The 21,544-nt window shown below is 41.2% G+C and overlaps 1 protein-coding gene across 3 annotated transcripts in view; it reads right to left on the bottom strand.

Moving 5' to 3' along the window:
- Positions 1 to 21,544, bottom strand: part of ephb1 (EPH receptor B1) — a 627,438-nt gene that overhangs the window by 84,220 nt on the left and 521,674 nt on the right. For 2 of the 3 annotated variants that reach the window (XR_009817358.2, XM_061979662.2), the window contains exons 10-12: positions 16,763 to 16,951; positions 14,447 to 14,694; positions 4,640 to 4,855 (exon numbers count right to left, since the gene is read on the bottom strand). Coding sequence is in view for 1 of the 3 variants with exons in the window: in XM_061979662.2 (XP_061835646.2) it covers positions 4,640 to 4,855; positions 14,447 to 14,694; positions 16,763 to 16,951 (653 nt within the window). In the remaining 2 variants the exon portion in view is untranslated. The remainder of the gene's footprint in view (positions 1 to 4,639; positions 4,856 to 14,446; positions 14,695 to 16,762; positions 16,952 to 21,544) is intronic. The other variant, XR_009817359.2, reaches the window with a different exon arrangement.

A 21,544-nucleotide genomic window follows, 5' to 3' on the forward strand; every position in this document is an offset into this window, starting at 1 on the left:
CCTCAATCATTACATTGATGTCAATGATACATGTACTAATTAAATTACCATAACTTGCTCGATTTTCGACCAATTTACAAACGGTTTGCCTTGTTACAAATCTTATTACATGTAGATATGACATAGGATGCTGTACCTGTTGAAATTACCTCTTTCGCTTTAAAAAAAAAAATTACTTAATTGTGCAACATAGTTGTGTAGGGTCAGTGTTAGTCAGTTCTCTGATTATTTTAAACTGTTTCAGAATACATTATTAAAAGGCTATTTTAAACATTTTAAAAACAAAATTCAAAGATTATTTCATAAATGTTATGGCTGAATCAAAAGAAATTCCATAAATTAGAAAACAAATGTTCAAGAAGAAGTGAAAATATAAAATAATGTTATGGTTGGATGTTATTGCTGGTGGACCAGTTCTGGCTGAAAGATGTGATTATGGTGTTTGTTGTCTTATTATTTATTTGGGTCACATTTTGTATTACCCTGTATTGTGTTTATGTGGTATGAAATAACCTTCATCAGCGCGCAACATTTTTTTATCCACTTCTTCCTCCGTAAATCTTGATACATATTGACGATGACCCGCCCTGCTATACTTCTGATTGGCTCTGAGCATTTTTCGCCTGACCAATCAGAAAGAAGGGGCTGTCTAAGCATACCCTAGGGCCTAACCCAAAGTGCCAAAACGAAACATGACAGCGCACAGACCGATCGAAAAGGCACCACACGCGCGCAGAAAGGCACCACGCGCAAAAAGGCACCACGCGCGCGCAAAAAGGCACCACGCGCGCGCAAAAAGGCACCACGCGCGCGCAAAAGGGTGTCACGCACGAAGTGGAGAATCAGCGCGCGATAACAGTTTTTATGCGCTCGGATTTTTGGCACTAATGTGACGCCATATTGCTGTCACTTACGTGTACAAGCAGAAGACGCATATAACAAGAGGCTGGGCTGGCACGCTGTTAATACAGATTTTAGAGGGCGCTAAATGCTGTACCATCATGGCACGCCCTTATTATTATTGTAAGGGTGAAAATCGGAGAATATTAATCCCGGGAGTTTTCTGCGAGAGGCACTGAAATCCGGAAGTCTCCCGGGAAAATCGGGGGGGTCGGCAAGTATGCAGCTGAGCCGCATCAGAGTGATCAAAGAGCCGCATGCGGCTCCGGATCCGCGGGTTGCCGACCCCTGGGTTAGTGCATGTGCCTCACAATACGAAGATCCTGAGTTCAATCCCAGCCTCGGGATCTTTCTGTGTGGAGTTTGCATGTTCTCCCCGTGACTGCGTGGGTTCCCTCCAGGTACTCCTGCTTCCTCCCACCTTCAAAGACATGCACCTGGGGATAGGTTGATTGGCAACACTAAATTGGCCCTAGTGTGTGAATGTGAGTGTGAATGTTGTCTGTCTATCTGTGTTGGCCCTGCGATGAGGTGGCGACTTGTCCAGGGTGTACCCCGCCTACCGCCCGAATGCAGCTGAGATAGGCTCCAGCACCCCTGCGAACCCGAAAGGGACAAGCGGTAGAAAATGGATGGATAGATGGATGTATTTAATGCACTTCTTTTGTGTTGGAATGTCACAGAAAAAATATTTGACTATCTTATTGTACTATACTTTATTTTGGATGTCCACAGTGTTTGAAGTCAAAACTCTTCAAAAAGACCTGAACTAGAGTCGTTACTGACAATGTGATGTCTGTCTGCTGAGCTAGCAAAAGCAGAAACCATTACTATATTGAACCATCATTTTATACCTTTTTTTTTCTGCAGGAAATGATGGCTCGTCCCAAATTGGCGGTCTAGAAAATCTACTTCAGTTGTCATTTCACTGGTATTTGAAGCAATAATAATATTTTCGATTTTGCTCTCAACATGTTTTTCCGAGAATCAGCACCTCCAAGTCCGAGTCCATGGTTCTCGCCCGGAAAAGGGTGGAGTGCCATCTCCGGGTTGGGGAGGAGATCTTGCCCCAAGTGGAGGAGTTCAAGTACCTCGGAGTCTTGTTCACGAGTGAGGGAAGAGTGGATCGTGAGATCGACAGGCGGATCGGTGCGGCGTCTTCAGTAATGCGGACGCTGTATCGATCCGTTGTGGTGAAGAAGGAGCTGAGCCGGAAGGCAAAACTCTCAATTTACCGGTCGATCTACGTTCCCATCCTCACCTATGGTCATGAGCTTTGGGTTATGACCGAAAGGACAAGATCACGGGTACAAGCGGCCGAAATGAGTTTCCTCCGCCGGGTGGCGGGGCTCTCCCTTAGAAATAGGGTGAGAAGCTCTGCCATCCGGGGGGAGCTCAAAGTAAAGCCGCTGCTCCTCCACATCGAGAGGAGCCAGATGAGGTGGTTCGGGCATCTGGTCAGGATGCCACCCGAACGCCTCCCTAGGAAGGTGTTTCGGGCACGTCCGACCGGTAGGAGGCCACGGGGAAGACCCAGGACACGCTGGGAAGACTATCTCTCCCGGCTGGCCTGGGAACGCCTCGGGATCCCCCAGGAGGAGCTGGACGAAGTGGCTGAGGAGAGAGAAGTCTGGGCTTCCCTGCTTAAGCTGCTGCCCCCGCGACCCGACCTCGGATAAGCGGAAGAAGATGGATGGATGTTTTTCCGAAGCAGGGTGTTGAAAAAGTGGGGTCGTCTGAAATTCAGTGTGGCCTTGCTGTATTTTTCGTACCATTGGGCGCTTCAGATTATAAGGCGCACTACCGATGAGAGGGTCTATTCAGGTCTATTTTCATACAAAAGGGGCACCTGATCATAAGTCGCATTAAATGGGTCATATTATGATTTTTTTTTAAATTTAAAAGACTTCCTTGTGGTCTACATAACATGTAATGGTGGTTCTTTGGTCAAAATGTTGCATAGATGATGTTTTACAGATTATCTTCAAGTCACTTTCTGACAGTCGCTTCAGGATGCGCCGTTTTGTGGGCAGTCTTATTTACGTGCCTCCACTTCGACAGCGTCTTCTCCCCGTCATCTTTGTTGTAGCGGTGTAGCGTGCAAGGACGGGAGTGGAAGAAGTGTCAAAAGATGGAGTTAACTCTTTTAATGACATTCAGACTTTACTTAATCAACAATGGAGCAGCATCTCCTCATCCGTGGCTCACTAGTGCAACAACAACGCCCGTGAAACAACAATGTGTCCCGTGAAAAACCGTCCGACCGGAACTCTCTAATAACTAAAGTTCCTTGGGTGAATTATGTAAACCCACCTCAACGCTAGTTTTTAGCGCTTACATAGCAAGTCTACCTACTGACAGATATAAGTTAGAACTACTTTATATGATAAATGGCGACAGCGGAGGATGAATTCCCCACAACAAGAGGATAGAGAAAAAGAAGAAGCGTATCGACTCCGGTGTCGGCACAGACTACAATGGCGGACACGCGCAAATTTTCGGGACTTACGCAGATCCAAAATACACATCAGCAGGTACCAGAAGGTAAGAAAAGTTGGTTTTGCATAATATTGTGATACAAAACACCAGATAATGTCTGCTAATAGGTGCCATTTTTTGGTCCTTATACACACACCATAATAATACTCTTATGTTGAAGCACAGTACGTCTGACTATGATAGCTGTAATGCTCCGCCAATCCATCAAACGGTGCGGCTTCATAGTTTACCAAAGTCGTACTAAAACATTTTGACAGATTGTTGAGCGCTGTGTGTAATGTTCTATATTCTCAATGGAACATTTAAAGTTTTGGTGTTGTTTACTGGCATCACACTTAACATTTCACCATGTACCAAATAAAATAGATTTGGGGTTGTAAGCACAACCAGAATAACTCCGCACTGTAGATTTTTGAGAAAATTAAAGGATTTTAAGTATGCCTTATAATCTGAAAAATACGGTGCATACGAGTCATAATGCTAATATCCCCTTTTACTGTAGTAGCAGTTTTTTTAAATATTTCATGATATAAAAATATTTCACCGACAATATCAAGTCATTTTTAAAATCAGATTTTATGTAAAGGCGGAATTTTTTGATTTGGTCTTTTTACAATAGACCAACTCACCTGATAGCTGGATCATAAAACAAGCTTGTTGACAAAAAACCTTAAAGCAGACTAAATACTTGATGGACGTTCAATTGAATATGTGCACGCACGCCCGCGCACACCCACACACCCACACACCCACACACTCATATTTAAGCAAATGCAGGCATGCTGGGAGTCCTAATGACGTGTGCTGCATGTTCATGAGTGTGTTTTTGAATTAGGACGAGGAGAGTCAGACGATGAACTAACGATGGCTGCTAATAATTACAGATCTGCCGTGTGGAGGAGCTAATGAGGAGCCAAAGCCTCCCATGATGCCGCAGTAATAATGAATGATGAGTGAAAGATAGTGAAGGAGGGAGGCAGGCAGGCGGAAGCGATGGGAGCTGTCAGTTGGAGAGGGCGCCGCGCCCTTTGGTTTCTGTGCACTCTGGGCATGTCAACCAGGGAGCAGCCTTCCCCGAGGAGCCTTGTCTCCGCACTAATGAAGATGTGACAGAACCAGAACTATGGCCCATGACTGCGGAGCATTAGGGAGGGTTGTCTTGAAATGGAATGATGCCAAACTGATGCATCTGACTGGTGATGTTAATATAAGAGAAGTATAAGGATCATTGTGTACTTACCAAAGAGCTGGTGTAGCTGGGATCAGAGGTGTCCTCCTGAAGGTAGCGCGACAGCCCGAAATCTGACACTTTACACACCAGGTTGCTGTTCACCAGGATGTTGCGCGCGGCCAGGTCTCGGTGCACGTAGTTCATCTCGGAGAGATATTTCATGCCGGCGGAGATCCCGCGCATCATTCCCACCAACTGGATGACGGTGAACTGACCATCGTTTTGCTGCAAGGAAAAATGCAACTCTTAGCTACTGTGTCATTATTTTTGAAGCTTAAGCAAGGAGCCATCACTTAAAATGGACACCATGCACCAAGTGTCAAAGGGTTAGGCTCTGCCAAGGCTAAACCATCCATCCCCAGATTGGCACCAAACTGTACACCATTACCGTATTTTTCGGACTATAAGTCGCTCCAGAGTATACGTCGCACCGGCCGAAAATGCATGATAAAGAAGGAAAAAAAACATATATAAGTCGCATTTTTGGGGGAAATTTATTTGATAAAATCCAACACCAAGAATAGACATTTGAAAGGCAATTTAAAATAAATATAGAATAGTGAACAACAGGCTGAATAAGTGTACGTTATATGACGCATAAATAACCAACTGAGAACGTGCCTGGTATGTTAACGTAACATATTATGGTAAGAGTCATTCAAATAACTGTAACATATAGAACATGCGATACGTTTACCAAACAATCTGTCACTCCCGATCGCTAATTCGATGAAATCTTCCTCCCCGGTGTCGCCTCTGGTATGTCCTTTCTTTCTGCTGCTCGGTCGCCGTTTTCTGGTGCATATTTCACTACGTCCAGCTTGTAATCTGCAGTATATGATTTCCTTTTCGGTACCATTTGAGTTCAGTCCTTCTCAGTTTTTATAAGTTACCGCCAATGTCGATGTGATCCATTTTAATAGCTACGGCACTAGCATATAGCATATAGCAGTTAGCATCCCATGACCCACATTGCACTTCTGCCATGACCCTCCCCCGCCGAATTCTTATTGGTTGGCGTGTGAGTGACGATTGCTGCCATTTGCTTCGTCTCTTACGCAAATATATTATTTGATATTTTACGGCAGGGGTGCTCATTACGTCGATCGCGAGCCACCGGTCGATCGTGGAGGGTGTGTCAGTCGATCACCAGCCAGGCATTAAAAAAATAGTCCTAAAAATGAGCGATCATAAATCTTCACTATGACGTCACTTTCGTCACTTGATTGACATTCACGGCACCCGCGGGTCTTCTGAGATGACGCTGGCTGCTGCCAGCTCATCGAAATTACCGACTGGAAGGCGAGAAACACTTTATTTCAACAGACTCTGGCGCCGTACCTGTCGTCAAAACTCCAAAGACCGACTGCACAGTTGCACATTAAAAGTGCTGCTTCATCCTGCCTGCGCTAACAAAATAAGAGTCTCAGAAAGCTGGCGTACACAAGCTAGCAAGCTACGGAGTTTGCCAACAATGTATTTCGTGTAAAGTGTATACAGAGGAGTATGGAAGCTGGATAAATAAGATGCCAAAAACCAACCACTTTCATGTGGTATTGGACAGAAAGGAGGACTTTTTTTCTCCTCCATTCGAAAATGCGGACCTTATTAGCACCACTGTCTGATTCCTATCAATGCAAGTCATCAGAATCAGGTAATACACCAACTTATATTCTTGTCTTCATGAAAGAAAGGAATCTATATGCGTTAAAAATGCTTGTATTATCATTAAACACCTTTAACTTATTAACAATATTAACTATATGTGTTAAACATGTTTGTATTATCTTTAAACACCTCTAACTTGTTAACAATATTAACTATAAGTGTTAAACATGCTTGTATTATCTTTAAACACCTTTAACTTGTTAACAATATTAACTATGTGTTAAACATTATTGTATTATCATTAAACACCTTTAATTTATTAACAATATTAACTATATGTGTTAAACATGCTTGCAATATCATTAAACATCTTTAACTTGTTAACAATATTAACTATATGTGTTAAACATGCTTGCATTATCTTTAAACACCTTTAACTTATTAACAATATTAACTATATGTGTTAAACATGCTTGTATTATCATTAAACACCTTTAACTTGTTAACAATATTAACTATATGTATTAAACATACTTGTATTTTCATTAAACACCTTTAATTTATTAACAATATTAACTGTATGTGTTAAACATGCTTGTATTATCATTAAACACCTTTAACTTGTTAACAAAAACATATATTTAATAAATAAGTAAATATAAATTATATATATGAATGAGGTAGATCACCACGACTTGATCAATTGAAAAGTAGCTCGCCTGCAGAAAAAGTGTGAGCACCCCTGTTTTACGGTAATGTGCTAATAATTTGACACATAAGTCGCTCCGGAGTATATGTCGCACCCACGGCCAAACTATGAAAAAAACTGCAATTTATAATCCGAAAAATACGGTACTCAGAATAATTTATGTGAATGTTACGTTTACGTCAGGGGTGCCCATTACGTGGATGGCGAGCTAGCGGTGGATGGCGGAGGGTGTGTCAGTCCATCGCCAGCCAGGCATTTAAAAAATAGACCTAAAAATGACCGGTCGTCTATCTTCACCAAGACGTCACTTTTGTCACTTGATTGACATTCACGGCACCCGAGGGTCTTGTGAGATGACGCTGGCTGCTGCCCGATCATTATTAAGAAAAAATGACCGACAGGAAGGCGAGAAACACTTTTTATTTCAACAGACTCTCGCGCCGTACCCGCCGTCAAAACTCTAAAGACCGACTGCACAATTCCTGTCTTCACAATAAAAACCCTGCTTCCTCCTGCCTGCGCTAACAAAATAAGAGTCTCCGAAAGCTAGCGTGTACAAGCTAGCAAACTACGGAGTTTGCCGCCAATGTATGTCTTGTAAAGTGTATTGATTGATTGAAACTTTTATTAGTAGATTGCACAATACAGTACATATTCTGTACAATTGGCCACTAAATGGTAACACCCGAATAAGTTTTTCAACTTGTCCACGTTAACCAATTCATGGTATAAAAAGGAGTGTGGAAGCTGGACAAATAAGATGCCCAAAAGCAACCGCTTTCATGTGGTATTGGACAGAAAGGAGGACTTTTTTTCTCCTCCATTTGAAAATGTGGACGTTATCATCACTACTGTCTGATTCCAATCAATGCAAGTCATCAGAATCAGGTCATACACCAACTTACATTCTTGTCTTCATGAAAGAAAGGGATGTTAAACATGCTTGTATTATCATTAAACACCTTTAACTTGTTAACAAAAACCTCTCTTTCATAAATAAATCAATATAAATGATATATATGAATGAGGTAGATCCCCTCCACTTGGTCAATTGAAAAGTAGCTCGCCTGCAGAAAAAGTGTGGGCACACCTGGCTTACAATGTCAATATTTTTCATTCAAATGCATTTTCCATTTCTCACTAAAAATCCTGTTGACAAACACTAGTCATGAAAACACGATTACTGTCATTTTCGGTCTTTAAGCCGCAATTTTTTTCCCCACAATTTGAAACCTGCACTTTTGTACAATGCTTTTATCAATCAATCAAACCTTATTTGTAAAGCCTCGCACATCAAACTCAAGCTGACCCAAATTGCTGGACAATACAGCATGAAACAGGAGCACATAATAAATATAGTAAAACAATAGATAATTAAGTTAAGATTAATAAAAATGTCACTTTAATCTTAAGTACCAAATTCAGCTTTGAATAAAGAGGTCTTAACTTTAGTCTTAAACAAAGGTACATTTCCTTAGTAGCTGGTAACGTATTCCAAAATATTGGGACTAGCTACGGAGGAAGACCGTGTTTATATTTGGACTTCGGAACCTCCGTCTTAGACCATAGTGCTACTTTTTTTTCGGGTTCACAATTTTCCAATACCACCAATAAATTTTGCCTCGCCACATCAGATCAATGAAATTGTCGAACGGGTCACAGTGGACCGAGGGAATTGTTCAAATCAAATCAAATGCACTCAGAGTCATCATAAATGATGACTCTGTGAGTGCATTTGATTTGATTTGAACAATTCCGATTGTAGCTGAGATAGGCTCCAGCGCCCCCGCGACCCCAAAGGGAATAAGCGGTAGAAAATGGATGGATGGATGGATTTCCTCGGTCCACTGTGACCCGTTCGACAATGTCATTGGGTCATTGGGTCTCCGTCGTGTGCATTTTGCCATGTTTTGGGTGAGTCCCAAGCCATGGCAAAATGCACACGACGGAGACCCAAAGCGATCTACCCAAACAATCCAAAAAGCAAGCGGCTGCCGCGGGGAACGGAAATGAGCAGACTCTTTTTCCTGAGGAAGCTCAGGTCCTTTATTGTGTGCAGCAAGCTGTTGGAGATCTTCAGTCTGTTGTGGCCAGTGCCCTGTACTTTGCAGTGGTTTGTTGGGGGAGCAGCACCAGCAAAAGGGACTTAAACCGGATTGACAAACTGATCCGGAAAGCCGGCCAAACTATTGGCACACAGTTGGAGGCGTTTGTGTCAGTGAGGGACAGGAGGACACTGGACAAACTGCTCGCCATCACGGACAATCCTGCCCACCCACTCCACCTGACAATTGAGGGACAGCGGAGCTCATACTCCAACAGGCTCCTTCAGCTTCGTTCCCACAGTGTTCCATTCAAGAACTCCTTCATTCCGCACTCCATCCAGCTGTGTAATCACTTGCCATACAGCAGTAGATGATGTTTGTCTATTACCTGACCGCTTCTATGTTAGCTACCTCTCTTTGTTTATCATGTATTTTTTCTGCTGGATCTACTCTTCATTTTATGCTGCAGCTGTTACATATACAGTAATATTGTACATGGTAATTGGGATTTGTTATATATTGTATATATTATATAAAAATATAATATACTAATACAAAATATCAGTGTATATTATATACTGTATATATAACATGTAAATATTACATGTACCGTATTTTTCGGAGTATAAGTTGCACCTGCCGAAAATGCGTAATAAAGAAGGAAAAAAACATACATAAGTCGCACTGGAATATAAGTCGCATTTTTTGGGGAAATTTATTTGATAAAACCCAACACCAAGAATAGACATTTGAAAGAAAATTTAAAAATAAATAAAGAATAGTGACCAACAGGCTGAATAAGTGTACGTTATATGAGGCATAAATAACCAACTGAGAACGTGCCTGGTATGTTAACGTAACATATTATGGTAAGTGTCATTCAAATACTTATAACATATAGAACATGCTATACGTTTACCAAACAATCTGTCACTCCTAATCGCTAAATCCGATGGAATCTTATACGTCTAGACTCTTACGTGAGAGCTAAATAATATTATTTGATATTTTACAGTAATGTGTTAATAATTTCACACATGGGGTGCGACTTAAACTCAGGAGCGACTTATGTGTGAAATTATTAACACATTACTGTAAAATATCAAATAATATTATTTAGCTCTCACGTAAGAGTCTAGACGTATAAGATTTCATCGGATTTAGCGATTAGGAGTGACAGATTGTTTGGTAAACGTATAGCATGTTCTATATGTTATAAGTATTTGAATGACTCTTACCATAATATGTTACGTTAACATACCAGGCACGTTCTCAGTTGGTTATTTGTACGTCATATAACGTACACTTATTCAGCCTGTTGTTCACTATTCTTTATTTAGTTTAAATTGCCTTTCAAATGTCTATTCTTGGTGTTGGATTTTGTCAAATAAATTTCCCCCAAAAATGCGACATATACTCCAGTGCGACGTAGATATGTTTCTTTTCTTCTTTATTGTGCATTTTCGGCCGGTGCGACTTATACTCCGGAGCGACTTATAGTCCGAAAAATACGGTATTTCAGTGTGTACACCCGCCCCTTATGTACAAAATAAAATTTGTCCTAAAATTAGGTTGAAGAGTCTTATACTCAGGTGCGCTTTATAGTCCAGAAATTACGGTACATTGGAGGAGATCATGATGTATACTTACAATGTCCACTTTTTCATGTTTTTATTTTTATTTGGTGCTACAAAAAACCCCAGATTGTTTTTGAACCAATGTTATTGATGTTTTATGTTGATGTTTTTGTATGTCCAATTGAAATAAAAGCATCCCAGCGGGATTCCTAAATACATCCTCATTAGTGCGGTAAACATTGGCAAGATAACACAAAAATAAATGTGTATTTACCACATTGCCTTTTGATTTTGTCAAAGGAATTAATTATGTACTTGTTGTGGTCGGACCATTTTCTTGTTTCCACTTCATTTGTTGCGTGTAAATCTGCATCCTTTCTGATTAACTAACAAGCCGACTCGTATTAATTAGGCAGAATGATGTTAGTGCATTGTGCTTTTCTCTTTTCAGCGTGCGGGCTCAGTGGCCGTGCCCTCCCCTCTGAGGCGCTTTGAACCGCCTCTCCTTTGGAACACAGGAACAAATACGAGGGGGAAGCAGATCGATGGAAACACAAGTCGGATGTGGCGGTTAGCAAAGCCGGCTTCAAAGAGGCCCTTTAAACCCGCCCCAGATCAAAGTGGACCCGAGCAGCGTTTCGTGAGATTGAAGGAGAGAAAAGGTGAGTAGAATGTTGATTACCTTTCTTTTCTAAAAGAAAGAGGGAGGAGTCCATTAATAGTTGCAGATTTTTTAGTAAAACATTTAAAATGGCTGTTGTGGTAGACATTCTTACTCATTTATAGATATCAGCTGATACCTACGTTACTGGTGAGTGATAGGGAGAAAAGCTCTGACTCACTTGGGCCTAGACCAGGTATGTCCAAACTTTTTCCATTGAGGGCCGTACACTGACAAATCAAAGAATGCAGGGGCCATTTTGATACTTTTCATTTTCAAAACCAATACAATATTTAGATTTTTTTTTCTAACATCTCGAGCTCCCCTCAAGTTTGGTTCCAGGGATCTGAAATGGTCTCAGTCATAACAATTTTATAAATAAGTCTTATATTATATATTTTTTTATTTCAACACTTGAATCTCTCGATCAACTTTAGATTTGCACTATCTGTCAATATAAAATTATTTGTGTTTATGTTTATGTTGTTTATGTTTATGTTAAGCCCTTTTTGTCAAAACCCTGTTTTTTAATGGCAAACACACAAAGTATGCTATATCCCCTCCAAAAATGTTTTTTTTAGAGTGAATTATTTTATAATAGATGAGTTTAAGTCATTGGAGCCCTAAATAGGTCAATAATTCATAACATTGATTTTAATTATTTTTTTGAGCACTTAAAAAAAAATCCCACTAAAATTCTTGGGGTCTCAAAATGGCCCCACTCGACGCTTACGTCTCTAGATCAACTTCCGATCTATCCGTCCATTATAAGTTTTAGTGAAACTAAAACAAAATCATGTTTGTTTTATGCCCTGACTGTGTTCAGGCAAAACACACAAAATATGCAATATTTTCTCCCCAAAAATATTGTACAGTGAAACTTTTGATGTGAGGTAATTGGAGCCTTGAATAGGTCAATAATTCATGACGACATTGATTTTGATTCATCCATCCATCCATCCATCTTCTTCCGCTTATCCGAGGTCGGGTTGCGGGGGCAGCAGCCTAAGCAGGGAAGCCCAGACTTCCCACTCCCCAGCCACTTCGTCTAGCTCTTCCCGGGGGATCCCGAGGCGTTTCCAGGCCAGCCGGGAGACATAGTCTTCCAAACGTGTCCTGGGTCTTCCCCGTGGCCTTCTACCCGTCGGACGTGCCCTAAACACCTCCCGAGGGAGGCGATCGGGTGGCATCCTGACCAGATGCCCGAACCACCTCATCTGGCTCCTCTCGATGTGGAGGAGCAGCGGCTTTACTTTGAGCTCCCCGCGGATGACAGAGCTTCTCACCCTATCTCTAAGGGAGCCCTGCCACCCGGCGGAGGAAACTCATTTCGGCCGCTTGTACCCGTGATCTTGTCCTTTCGGTCATAACCCAAAGCTCATGACCATAGGTGAGGATGGGAACGTAGATCGACCGGTAAACTGAGAGCTTTGCCTTCCGGCTCAGCTCCTTCTTCACCACAACGGATCGATACAGCGTCTGCATTACTGAAGATGGCGCACCGTTCCGCCTGTCGATCTCACGATCCACTCTTCCCTCACTCATGAACAAGACTCCGAGGTACTTGAACTCCTCCACTTGGGGCAGGGTCTCCTCCCCAACCCCCAACAATTTTGATTCATAATTGCTTTTTTTGAGCAATGACTGCTTTAAATTAAAAAAAAAAAACAGCCTGCATGGCAGCTTTGTGTTATTAGTCTCAACAATGCAACAGTTTCTCATTATAGTTCATCTGTTTGCTCTTTTATCTTCTTTTTTTTTTTTAGTAGTATTTTTTTTTTAGAGCTGCGGGTCGCAAACGGCCCGCTAGCCGCACTTTGGACAGCTCTGGTCTAGACCTTTGAATATACAGTACAGTCAGAGAAAAAATATTTTTTAGACTTTTTAAAAATACCACATCATTTCTGGGTTGATGCAGTGATTATCTGAACCATGCTTGAAAGCAGAAATTGATAGCACATTTCAGTGATTTGTTTTGATTGGTTGATTGGTTGTTTTGTAGGCGGGAGTCTCTAAAAGGGCTTAAGTGATACTTTGTAGAAAGCATAGTGAAAACTTTCAATGACTCAGAACTGAACCTGCTTTTGATTTATGCAGGACCATGAATTGCGTCCCTTGTCTTTATGCAAAACCACCATGACGCAGGGTCCGGTTCGTTCAGATGGCAGCACAATCAGGTGCTGAAGAAGCTGGCGAAGAAGAGAGGTCCTGAAGAAAACAGAGAAAGTTGATCAAATATCCCCCAAATCCACTTCCTGAGGCAGTGGGGGAACCAAGAGCTTATACCAGCAGGAGATCACCCTTTCAACTGATAACGCCAGGGTCTGAGTGGAAAATAGAAGCGAATCTTGGAAGACAGATACAGTCCCAGAGAAATCTGCAACCTTAAGATTACCTCTTGTGGTCACGCTCACCATACCATGGGAAGAAGAGTTGGACGCTGCTCACAAATTAAATAAAGCAAAGTATCCAGAGCTTGCCGAAGAGTGTGGAGAAAGCAGGTGGAGTGTGAAGATAGACCAAGTGGAGGTGGGAGCCAGATGTTTCATTGGCAGTTTCAAATGATGTCTATTCAAAGACCTGGGACCAGACTGAGTTAGGTCTCAGAAAAGTCTGACAGAGCAATCTATCGGCTCTGGCTTAGACTGAAATACTTAGCTTGGGGAAAGAGAAACACCTGTGGTGAGCCGCATGGGGTGCCAGCGAGACGGGCTTGAGCCTTGCCCCGCCACCAGGAGATGTTTCTCGGATAAACATCCATGACCAGTGGTCCCCATCTAGAGACTCTGCAGCTCAAATCTTGGATAAACATCCATGACCAGTGGTCCCCATCTAGAGACTCTGCAGCTCAAATCTTGGATAAACATCCATGACCAGTGGTCCCCATCTAGAGACTCTGCAGCTCAACTCTTGGTATGTGATTGGGCTAAGATCTGATCCAGGCAGATGCACTGTCTGCCATGGACACTAATGGAGGTGCGACAAGCAGCAGAATTATCTGGCTGTATATTGAATAGAAACAACTGCATGGAAAATCTATTACATTTTGCTACATATTCCTGTTACAGTTCATTTGTGGGAGTAGTGACCAACCAGATCCATCAGATGGAGCTAAGGTGAAAAATGCTGCACTGGCGTATCAAACAACCTTTTTATGTTTATTCTGACTTTAATGACAACATTTACAAAACAGTGCCACATTGAAAAGCAGCTTACCCTTAGGAACGAGTCGAGGGCACCGTTCTCCATGAACTCTGTGACGATCATGACAGGACGGCTCTTGGTAACCACTCCCTCCAGGCGGATGATGTTAGGGTGGTCAAACTGGCCCATGATGGACGCTTCGGACAGGAAGTCACGTCTCTGCTTTTCGACGTAGCCCGCCTTCAGTGTCTTGATGGCGACGAAGATCTCCCTTTTACTGGGCAGCTTCAGACGACCCTTGTATACCTCCCCAAATTCTCCTATAGTAAAACAGTAGACCATAGTGTCAACATCAGACACGACTGATCATTTTATTTGTATCCAATTACTTTGGGGACTAGGTTTATATACAAAATATATATGACTTGTTTGTCTTTGATTTTACTTTTCTTCCCCAAAAACATCCCTTGAAAAAGAGGGATTGTAGAGGGTCATCGTATATTTGATCAATATGGTATTGATGTATTTAAAGACCACCATCTCTCTTCAACGTTCCCAACCATGTGACTCACTGGGAATCTTAAAAACATTCAAAGTAGCCACATCTTCCTTAGAGAACCCTTAGAACCCAAACAACTATCTGAATGACCAGAACCTTAATATCCTGCAGAGGGAAGTCAAGAAAATCAAAATGTTTTAATCGTAATTAGCCTGCTCTCCATTGTCCTTGCAATGTCACTTCTTCTCACCTTGCTTGCAGAGTAGGCCAGTCAAAAGGAGCTATTCCAGTTAGGGCTTGGCGATATGGCCTTTTATTAATATCTCGATATTTTTAGGCCATGTCACGATACACATTATATATCTCGATATTTTGCCTTAGCCTTGAATGAACACTTGATGCATATAATCACAGCAGTATGATGATTCTATGTGTCTACATTAAAACATTCTTCTTCATACTGCATTAATATATGCGCATTTTAAACTTTCATGCAGAGAGGGAAATCACAACTAAGTCAATTTACCAAAACTGTATTTATTAAACAGTTATTAAGCAGTGGCACAAACATTCATGTCATTTCCAAAACAGAAAGTGCAAGATTGTCAGAGAACTTTATTTTATTTTTTTTCAGAGACATTTTAAAACACATTTTAAGCACTTTTGTGCATGATGTCACTAAGATGACATATCAAAACAACACTAAAGTAAAGTGCACTTTTTGTACAGGACACCACTACAATATTTTAAAACAAATAAAGTGCACTTTTGTGCATGATGTCGCACAAGATATTTAAAACAAATTAAAATTAAAATTAGCTGCATGACAGGAAATCAAATAGTGTATGTCCTTCGCTATGTGGTAGGTTACTGCGGACGTTATCTCCTTATGTTTTTGACTATTTGTTTCATACGGTGTTGATGTGGAAATGGAAGACGCCAGGCTCATTTGGGCCAGTGCTGGTTGCTTCGGCATTTTGTTGGGTGTGGCACTGGCCGGAGATGTTGACATGCAGAGTTTCAAGCACTCTTCATTCTCTAGCGGGTGACTTTTCAAATGATGCTACAAATTAGTAGTGCTGCTACTTTTTGTAGCAACGCTTTTGCCGCATACTTTACATATTATGGTTGTCTGTTCAACATCTTCCCGCTTGAAGCCAACCACCGCCAGGCGATGGACCCCGTGCTGTTTTTCTTGGGAATTAATTATTCCTCCATTTGTTACCAGATTTGCACCTTCTCTCTCGTATTACCACTCGCACCGCTCCGCTTGCACCACCTGCCACAGCTAACGTTACCCATTCCGCTACTTCTCTGCTCGGCGAGGGCGTATGAGGTTGCACGCGTGACAGTATGTGACGTATGTAAGAAGGTCCGTTTGTTTTACGTCTCTGTGAGAAGGAGAGACAAGAAAGAGTGATAAAAGCCTGTAGTGTAATGCCCGCAGCTAAAAGCAACTGCATGAGAACGTATACTCCAATACTCACGAAATAGTCATTTTCTACTAATTCCAGTCCCTGGACAATTTTAGCCGCAATAAAAGCCTACTGTATGGTGTCAGCATTAACAAAAGCCTAGTTTGAAAAACATTAATTAGTCGAACAGTTCTAAAGACTAGTATTATTATTGTATGATAAGAAGGGAAACCGTGATTGAAATGAACTATAATCAGCCCCAAAACTAAAAACGAGCCTGAAATGTGGGGCATGACTGGAGCTATTTCCAATATCATTAGGTCCCACGGTAGCTGGCCTATATTCAGCTGATGTCCATGGGTTCACCAAAACTGTCTGGCTTTGCAACCTTGACTTACTTTTGTTCTACTGCACAAATGCAAACAGGAAATCACAACAATGTAATTCATGCAACTAAACATTAAGTGACCATACCTGCGCCGATGACCTCCTCGATTTTAACCGTGGAGACATCAATCTCCTTGGCGAACTCGTGCACGGCTTCATTGGGGTCCTCATACGTAAAGGGGTCGATGTAGATCTTCATCCCCGGGGAGCCTGAGAAGTGGGTCGGGCAGCCCAGTGGGGAGGGGCAGTTAGACATGTCGGCTCGCAAAGAGAGTTCTAGAACAACCAAGAAGAAGAAGAAGAAACCGATCGCTATTTTTTTTTCTTTCATTTAGCTGATGTGTTAATGGCTGACTGGATGTAATTGACCTTCAGGTCGTAACTTCAATCACACTGCAAAACAGTAGTACTTCCCATCACTGCAAGCTTTTAGCAGTATTAATGGGAATAGCTAAAGTTGATATATGGTTCTCCTTAAGATAAAGGCAAGGATACCACTGGGTGGGAAATATTATTATACCACGCATAGGACGTACTGCACAGTATATGGGAAGGGTCAAACAGGCAGTTTAGTACTGCACGGTATATGGGAAGGGTCAAACAGGCAGTTTAGTACTACCACATCTCCCTTCCCCTCACCACATCCCACCTCCCCGGATTGTTAATAATCAAATGCATATACTTGTTCTTATGCTTTCTGAGCTCACTATGTTCACTGCTCGCTGTACATATCCTACAAATTCAGACCTATACTGTTACAATGTCCATTTCTCTGATGATATAATTGTTGATGACTGAAGTGCTGATAGCAACCAACCATAATCCCCCTGCCCCAACCCCCTCCACATCCCACCCCCCGGATTGTAAATATTGTAAATAATTCAATGTATATACTCTGATGATTAACTTGTGTGATGACTGTATTATGATGATAGTATATATTTGTACCATGAATTGATTAACGTGGACTCCGACTTAAACAAGTTAAAAAGCTTATTCGGGTGTTACCATTTAGTGGTCAATTGTACGGAATATGTACTGTACTGTGAAATCTACTAATAAAAGTTTCAATCAATCAAAAAAAAAAAAGAATATGGTAAGGGTCCAACAGGCAGTTTAGGTCCCATTAATTGGAGACTTTTGAGTTGGCAAAGGCATAGCCGTCTGTACCTGTGTTGGGAAAATTATCTTTAAAAAATAATTAGTTATAGTTAAAAAAAAGTACTTGAATTCATATCAGAATTACCCAATTAGCTGGGAAAGTATTTGGTGCAGTACTTTGTTTAAATATCTGGCATTTGCCGTTAAGAAATGTTTCATAATGTCATGTCTGTGACTTAGAGCTTGTGTGCCTTTAAAAGTGTAGCATGTTGTACTTACATGTAGTGTGTTAAGTTACCGTGTTTATTCCTTTACGAGAATTATGTTGCGGAAGGACTTCCTGCCTTTTCCAATGTGTTTCGAGGACAGCATTAGCTGTTTCTTGCAATAGTGAAGAGCCCCGTCCTCGAAGCACATTGAAATGCCTCTAACGATCTCTTGTTGGATTAAAATCCCAACAATGGCAACGTGCGGTAACGGTAACAGCGTTGTTACGGGTGAAATAGTATTCAATTAGATTACTTGTTACTAGTAAAAGTAGAGGTGTTACAGTAGTTGATCCTGTGCTGGCTTTACGTTGCAGGCCAAAGGGCCCGATTACAACTAAATGTCCATCTGTCTATTTACATCAAGTGTCAAGTGACCCATATCTGATATATACGTTTATATTGATAGAACATTTGAGCAAACCACATGCTTACACATCCAAACGCAGGTAAACAAATACATTTAAAGGGGAACATTATCACCAGACCTATGTAAGCGTCAATATATACCTTGATGTTGCAGAAAAAAGACCATATATTTTTTTAACCGATTTCCGAACTCTAAATGGGTAAATTTTGGCGAATTAAACGCCTTTCTATTATTTGCTCTCGGAGCGATGACGTCACAACGTGACGTCACATCGGGAAGCAATCCGCCATTTTCTCAAACACCGAGTCAAATCAGCTCTGTTATTTTCCGTTTTTTCGACTGTTTTCTGTACCTTGGAGACATCATGCCTCGTCAGTGTGTTGTCGGAGGGTGTAACAACACGAACAGGGACGGATTCAAGTTGCACCAGTGGCCCAAAGATGCGAAAGTGGCAAGAAATTGGACGTTTGTTCCGCACACTTTACCGACGAAAGCGATGCTACGACAGAGATGGCAAGAATGTGTGGATATCCTGCGACACTCAAAGCAGATGCATTTCCAACTGGACTGGACAGATCAGCTTTCAGGAAAAGAGAGCGGATGAGGGTATGTCTACAGAATATGTTAATTGATGAAAACTGGGCTGTCTGCACTCTCAAAGTGCATGTTGTTGCCAAATGTATTTCATATGCTGTAAACCTAGTTCATAGTTGTTAGTTTCCTTTAATGCCAAACAAACACATACCAATCGTTGGTTAGAAGGCGATCGCCGAATTCATCCTCGCTTTCTCCCGTGTCGCTGGCTGTCGTGTCGTTTTCGTCGGTTTCGCTTGCATACTGTTCAAACCGATATGGCTCAATAGCTTCAGTTTCTTCTTCAATTTCGTTTTCGCTACCTGCCTCCACATTACAACCATCCGTTTCAATACATGCGTAATCTGTTGAATCGCTTAAGACGCTGACATCCGAGTCTGAATCCGAGCTAATGTCGCTATACCTTGCTGTTCTATGCGCCATGTTTGTTTGTGTTGGCATCACTGTGTGGCGTCACAGGAAAATGGACGGGTGTATATAACGATGGTTAAAATCAGGCACTTTGAAGCTTTTTTTAGGGATATTGCGTCATGGGTAAAATTTTGAAAAAAACTTCGAAAAATAAAATAAGCCACTGGGAACTGATTTTTAATGGTTTTAGCCCTTCTGAAATTGTGATAATGTTCCCCTTTAACCGTACTGTAAAATGTCCAATTAACTGCTCTCGTCAATTACCCACTAAATCACCTACAGTATGGTAGGCATAGGGATCGGAATCTAACGACGACTCATGATTCTATTTGATTCCGATTCTTGGGGTAGCATTTCGATTCAAAACTGATTCTCCATTCTAACTGACTCTTGCTGTATATTATTTGGTATGAAAATGATAGTAAAATCTTCAGGTTACAAAAGCTGCTGACGTATGACATAAACACACAGTGAGTAAGCGCAGATATGGCCTAAAAAGCTAATTTTAAAAAATTGATTCTTAAATTTTTTATATATATATATATATATATTTTTTTTTATTAAATAAAAAAATATGATTTAGAATCAGAATGAATAAGAATGGTGATTCGGATGTGAATCAATGTAATTTAGCTGGCTATAAAAGCAAGTCTTTAATTACCACTGGGTCAAAAAACAATCATTAACAAGTGCAGCTGTCGCCAACTTTTGCATATGTTTTTTTTTTCAAATTTACTCTACAACAAGGCTTTAGTTACAATTGCCATACTGCTGTTTACAATGAACTCATCTGTGGTATAAGCCATTCATTCCTCACCGCTATTCATTATACAACATTGGTTCTGTTGCTGCTGTGTTGTGCAATAAACCTGGAATAACATATAATCAAATTGAACAATGTCTTCCAAAGCATTATCAATGTTTTTTATATAATATTTTTATTTTTCACATTGTTGAATTAACATTAAATTCCCATAATGTCCTTCCTTAGTTTAGAATGTCCTTATTGTACAACCTCAAGAGATTTAACTTCACAGGTTCCTCTGTATGAATAATATAAAAAACGCTATAAAGAAGGGTGAGAGGACGGATGAGGTAAATCTCGATTTTTTCCCAACCCTCTGGCAGTTTCTACTCTTTGATAGTGGTAGAACCAATTTTCCCCGAAAGTCTTTCCGTACGATCTCATAAAGAGATAAAAACCGCCGCGCCTTTATACCACTTCACGATAGGTGAGCACAGTTCCCTGGACTGGGCAACGAAACAGTCAGATTTCTTAGGTTGACAGAGCCTTGTAAACACATCCAATACACGCCACCTGAACACAACCATCAACAAGCAGATGTCAAATCATGTCTTCTACACACAGCGCAGACCTGTCAGCGTAGAAAAAAAGCAACCCTAGCAGCCATGATTAGAAAAAAAAACCCATCTCCATCTAGTCAATTTAGGGCTTTTTTCATTTGCATAACACGTAGTGTGATGGAGGGGTCCCAAGAGATGACCAGGAGATAAGGTCTGGTCTTGGAGGGATCAAGGTAGCTCACCTCCATCTCGACTAAATGTTGATTCTGGTTACGCCGCTAATTACCTTGAACCCTGTCTGTGTGAACATAATTGCTCATTAGAGATTCCATTCAGATTAGATTCAAAGTAATCCATTAGAGGGTTTATAGCTCGGCATTCTAGGGGAAAAAAAGGTTTCATTTATCGGCGTTGCCAAGCTGCAAAAACATATGGGGACACAATAAAACCATACATGTGCACATACATAACAGGAGCCCATTATTCTCTAATATAATTCCCACTTTCATACGTTATTTAAAATATAACAGTGGGTCGCTCTTCACTCCCTTTTAGCTGGAGTCATCTTTTTTATGGCCATTTCATAAATATAACAGCATTTTTCTTCTTCAATATTTCACAAGGCCCTCCTGTGATTGTGTGAAGCAAATGTTCAATTCCCCCCCCACACACACACACACATACAGTATGAAACAACAGGACTTCATGGAGGAAGGATAATGGTTGCCGCACAGACTCCCTCCCCTAAGTCATGACATAAATTCATACCTTTTCCAATTAGATGGATGCACAAAATGCGTTAAAGGCGGAAATGATTGACTT

The sequence above is a fragment of the Nerophis lumbriciformis genome, linkage group LG19 (assembly GCF_033978685.3).
Source record: "Nerophis lumbriciformis linkage group LG19, RoL_Nlum_v2.1, whole genome shotgun sequence".
Lineage (NCBI taxonomy): Eukaryota > Metazoa > Chordata > Actinopteri > Syngnathiformes > Syngnathidae > Nerophis > Nerophis lumbriciformis.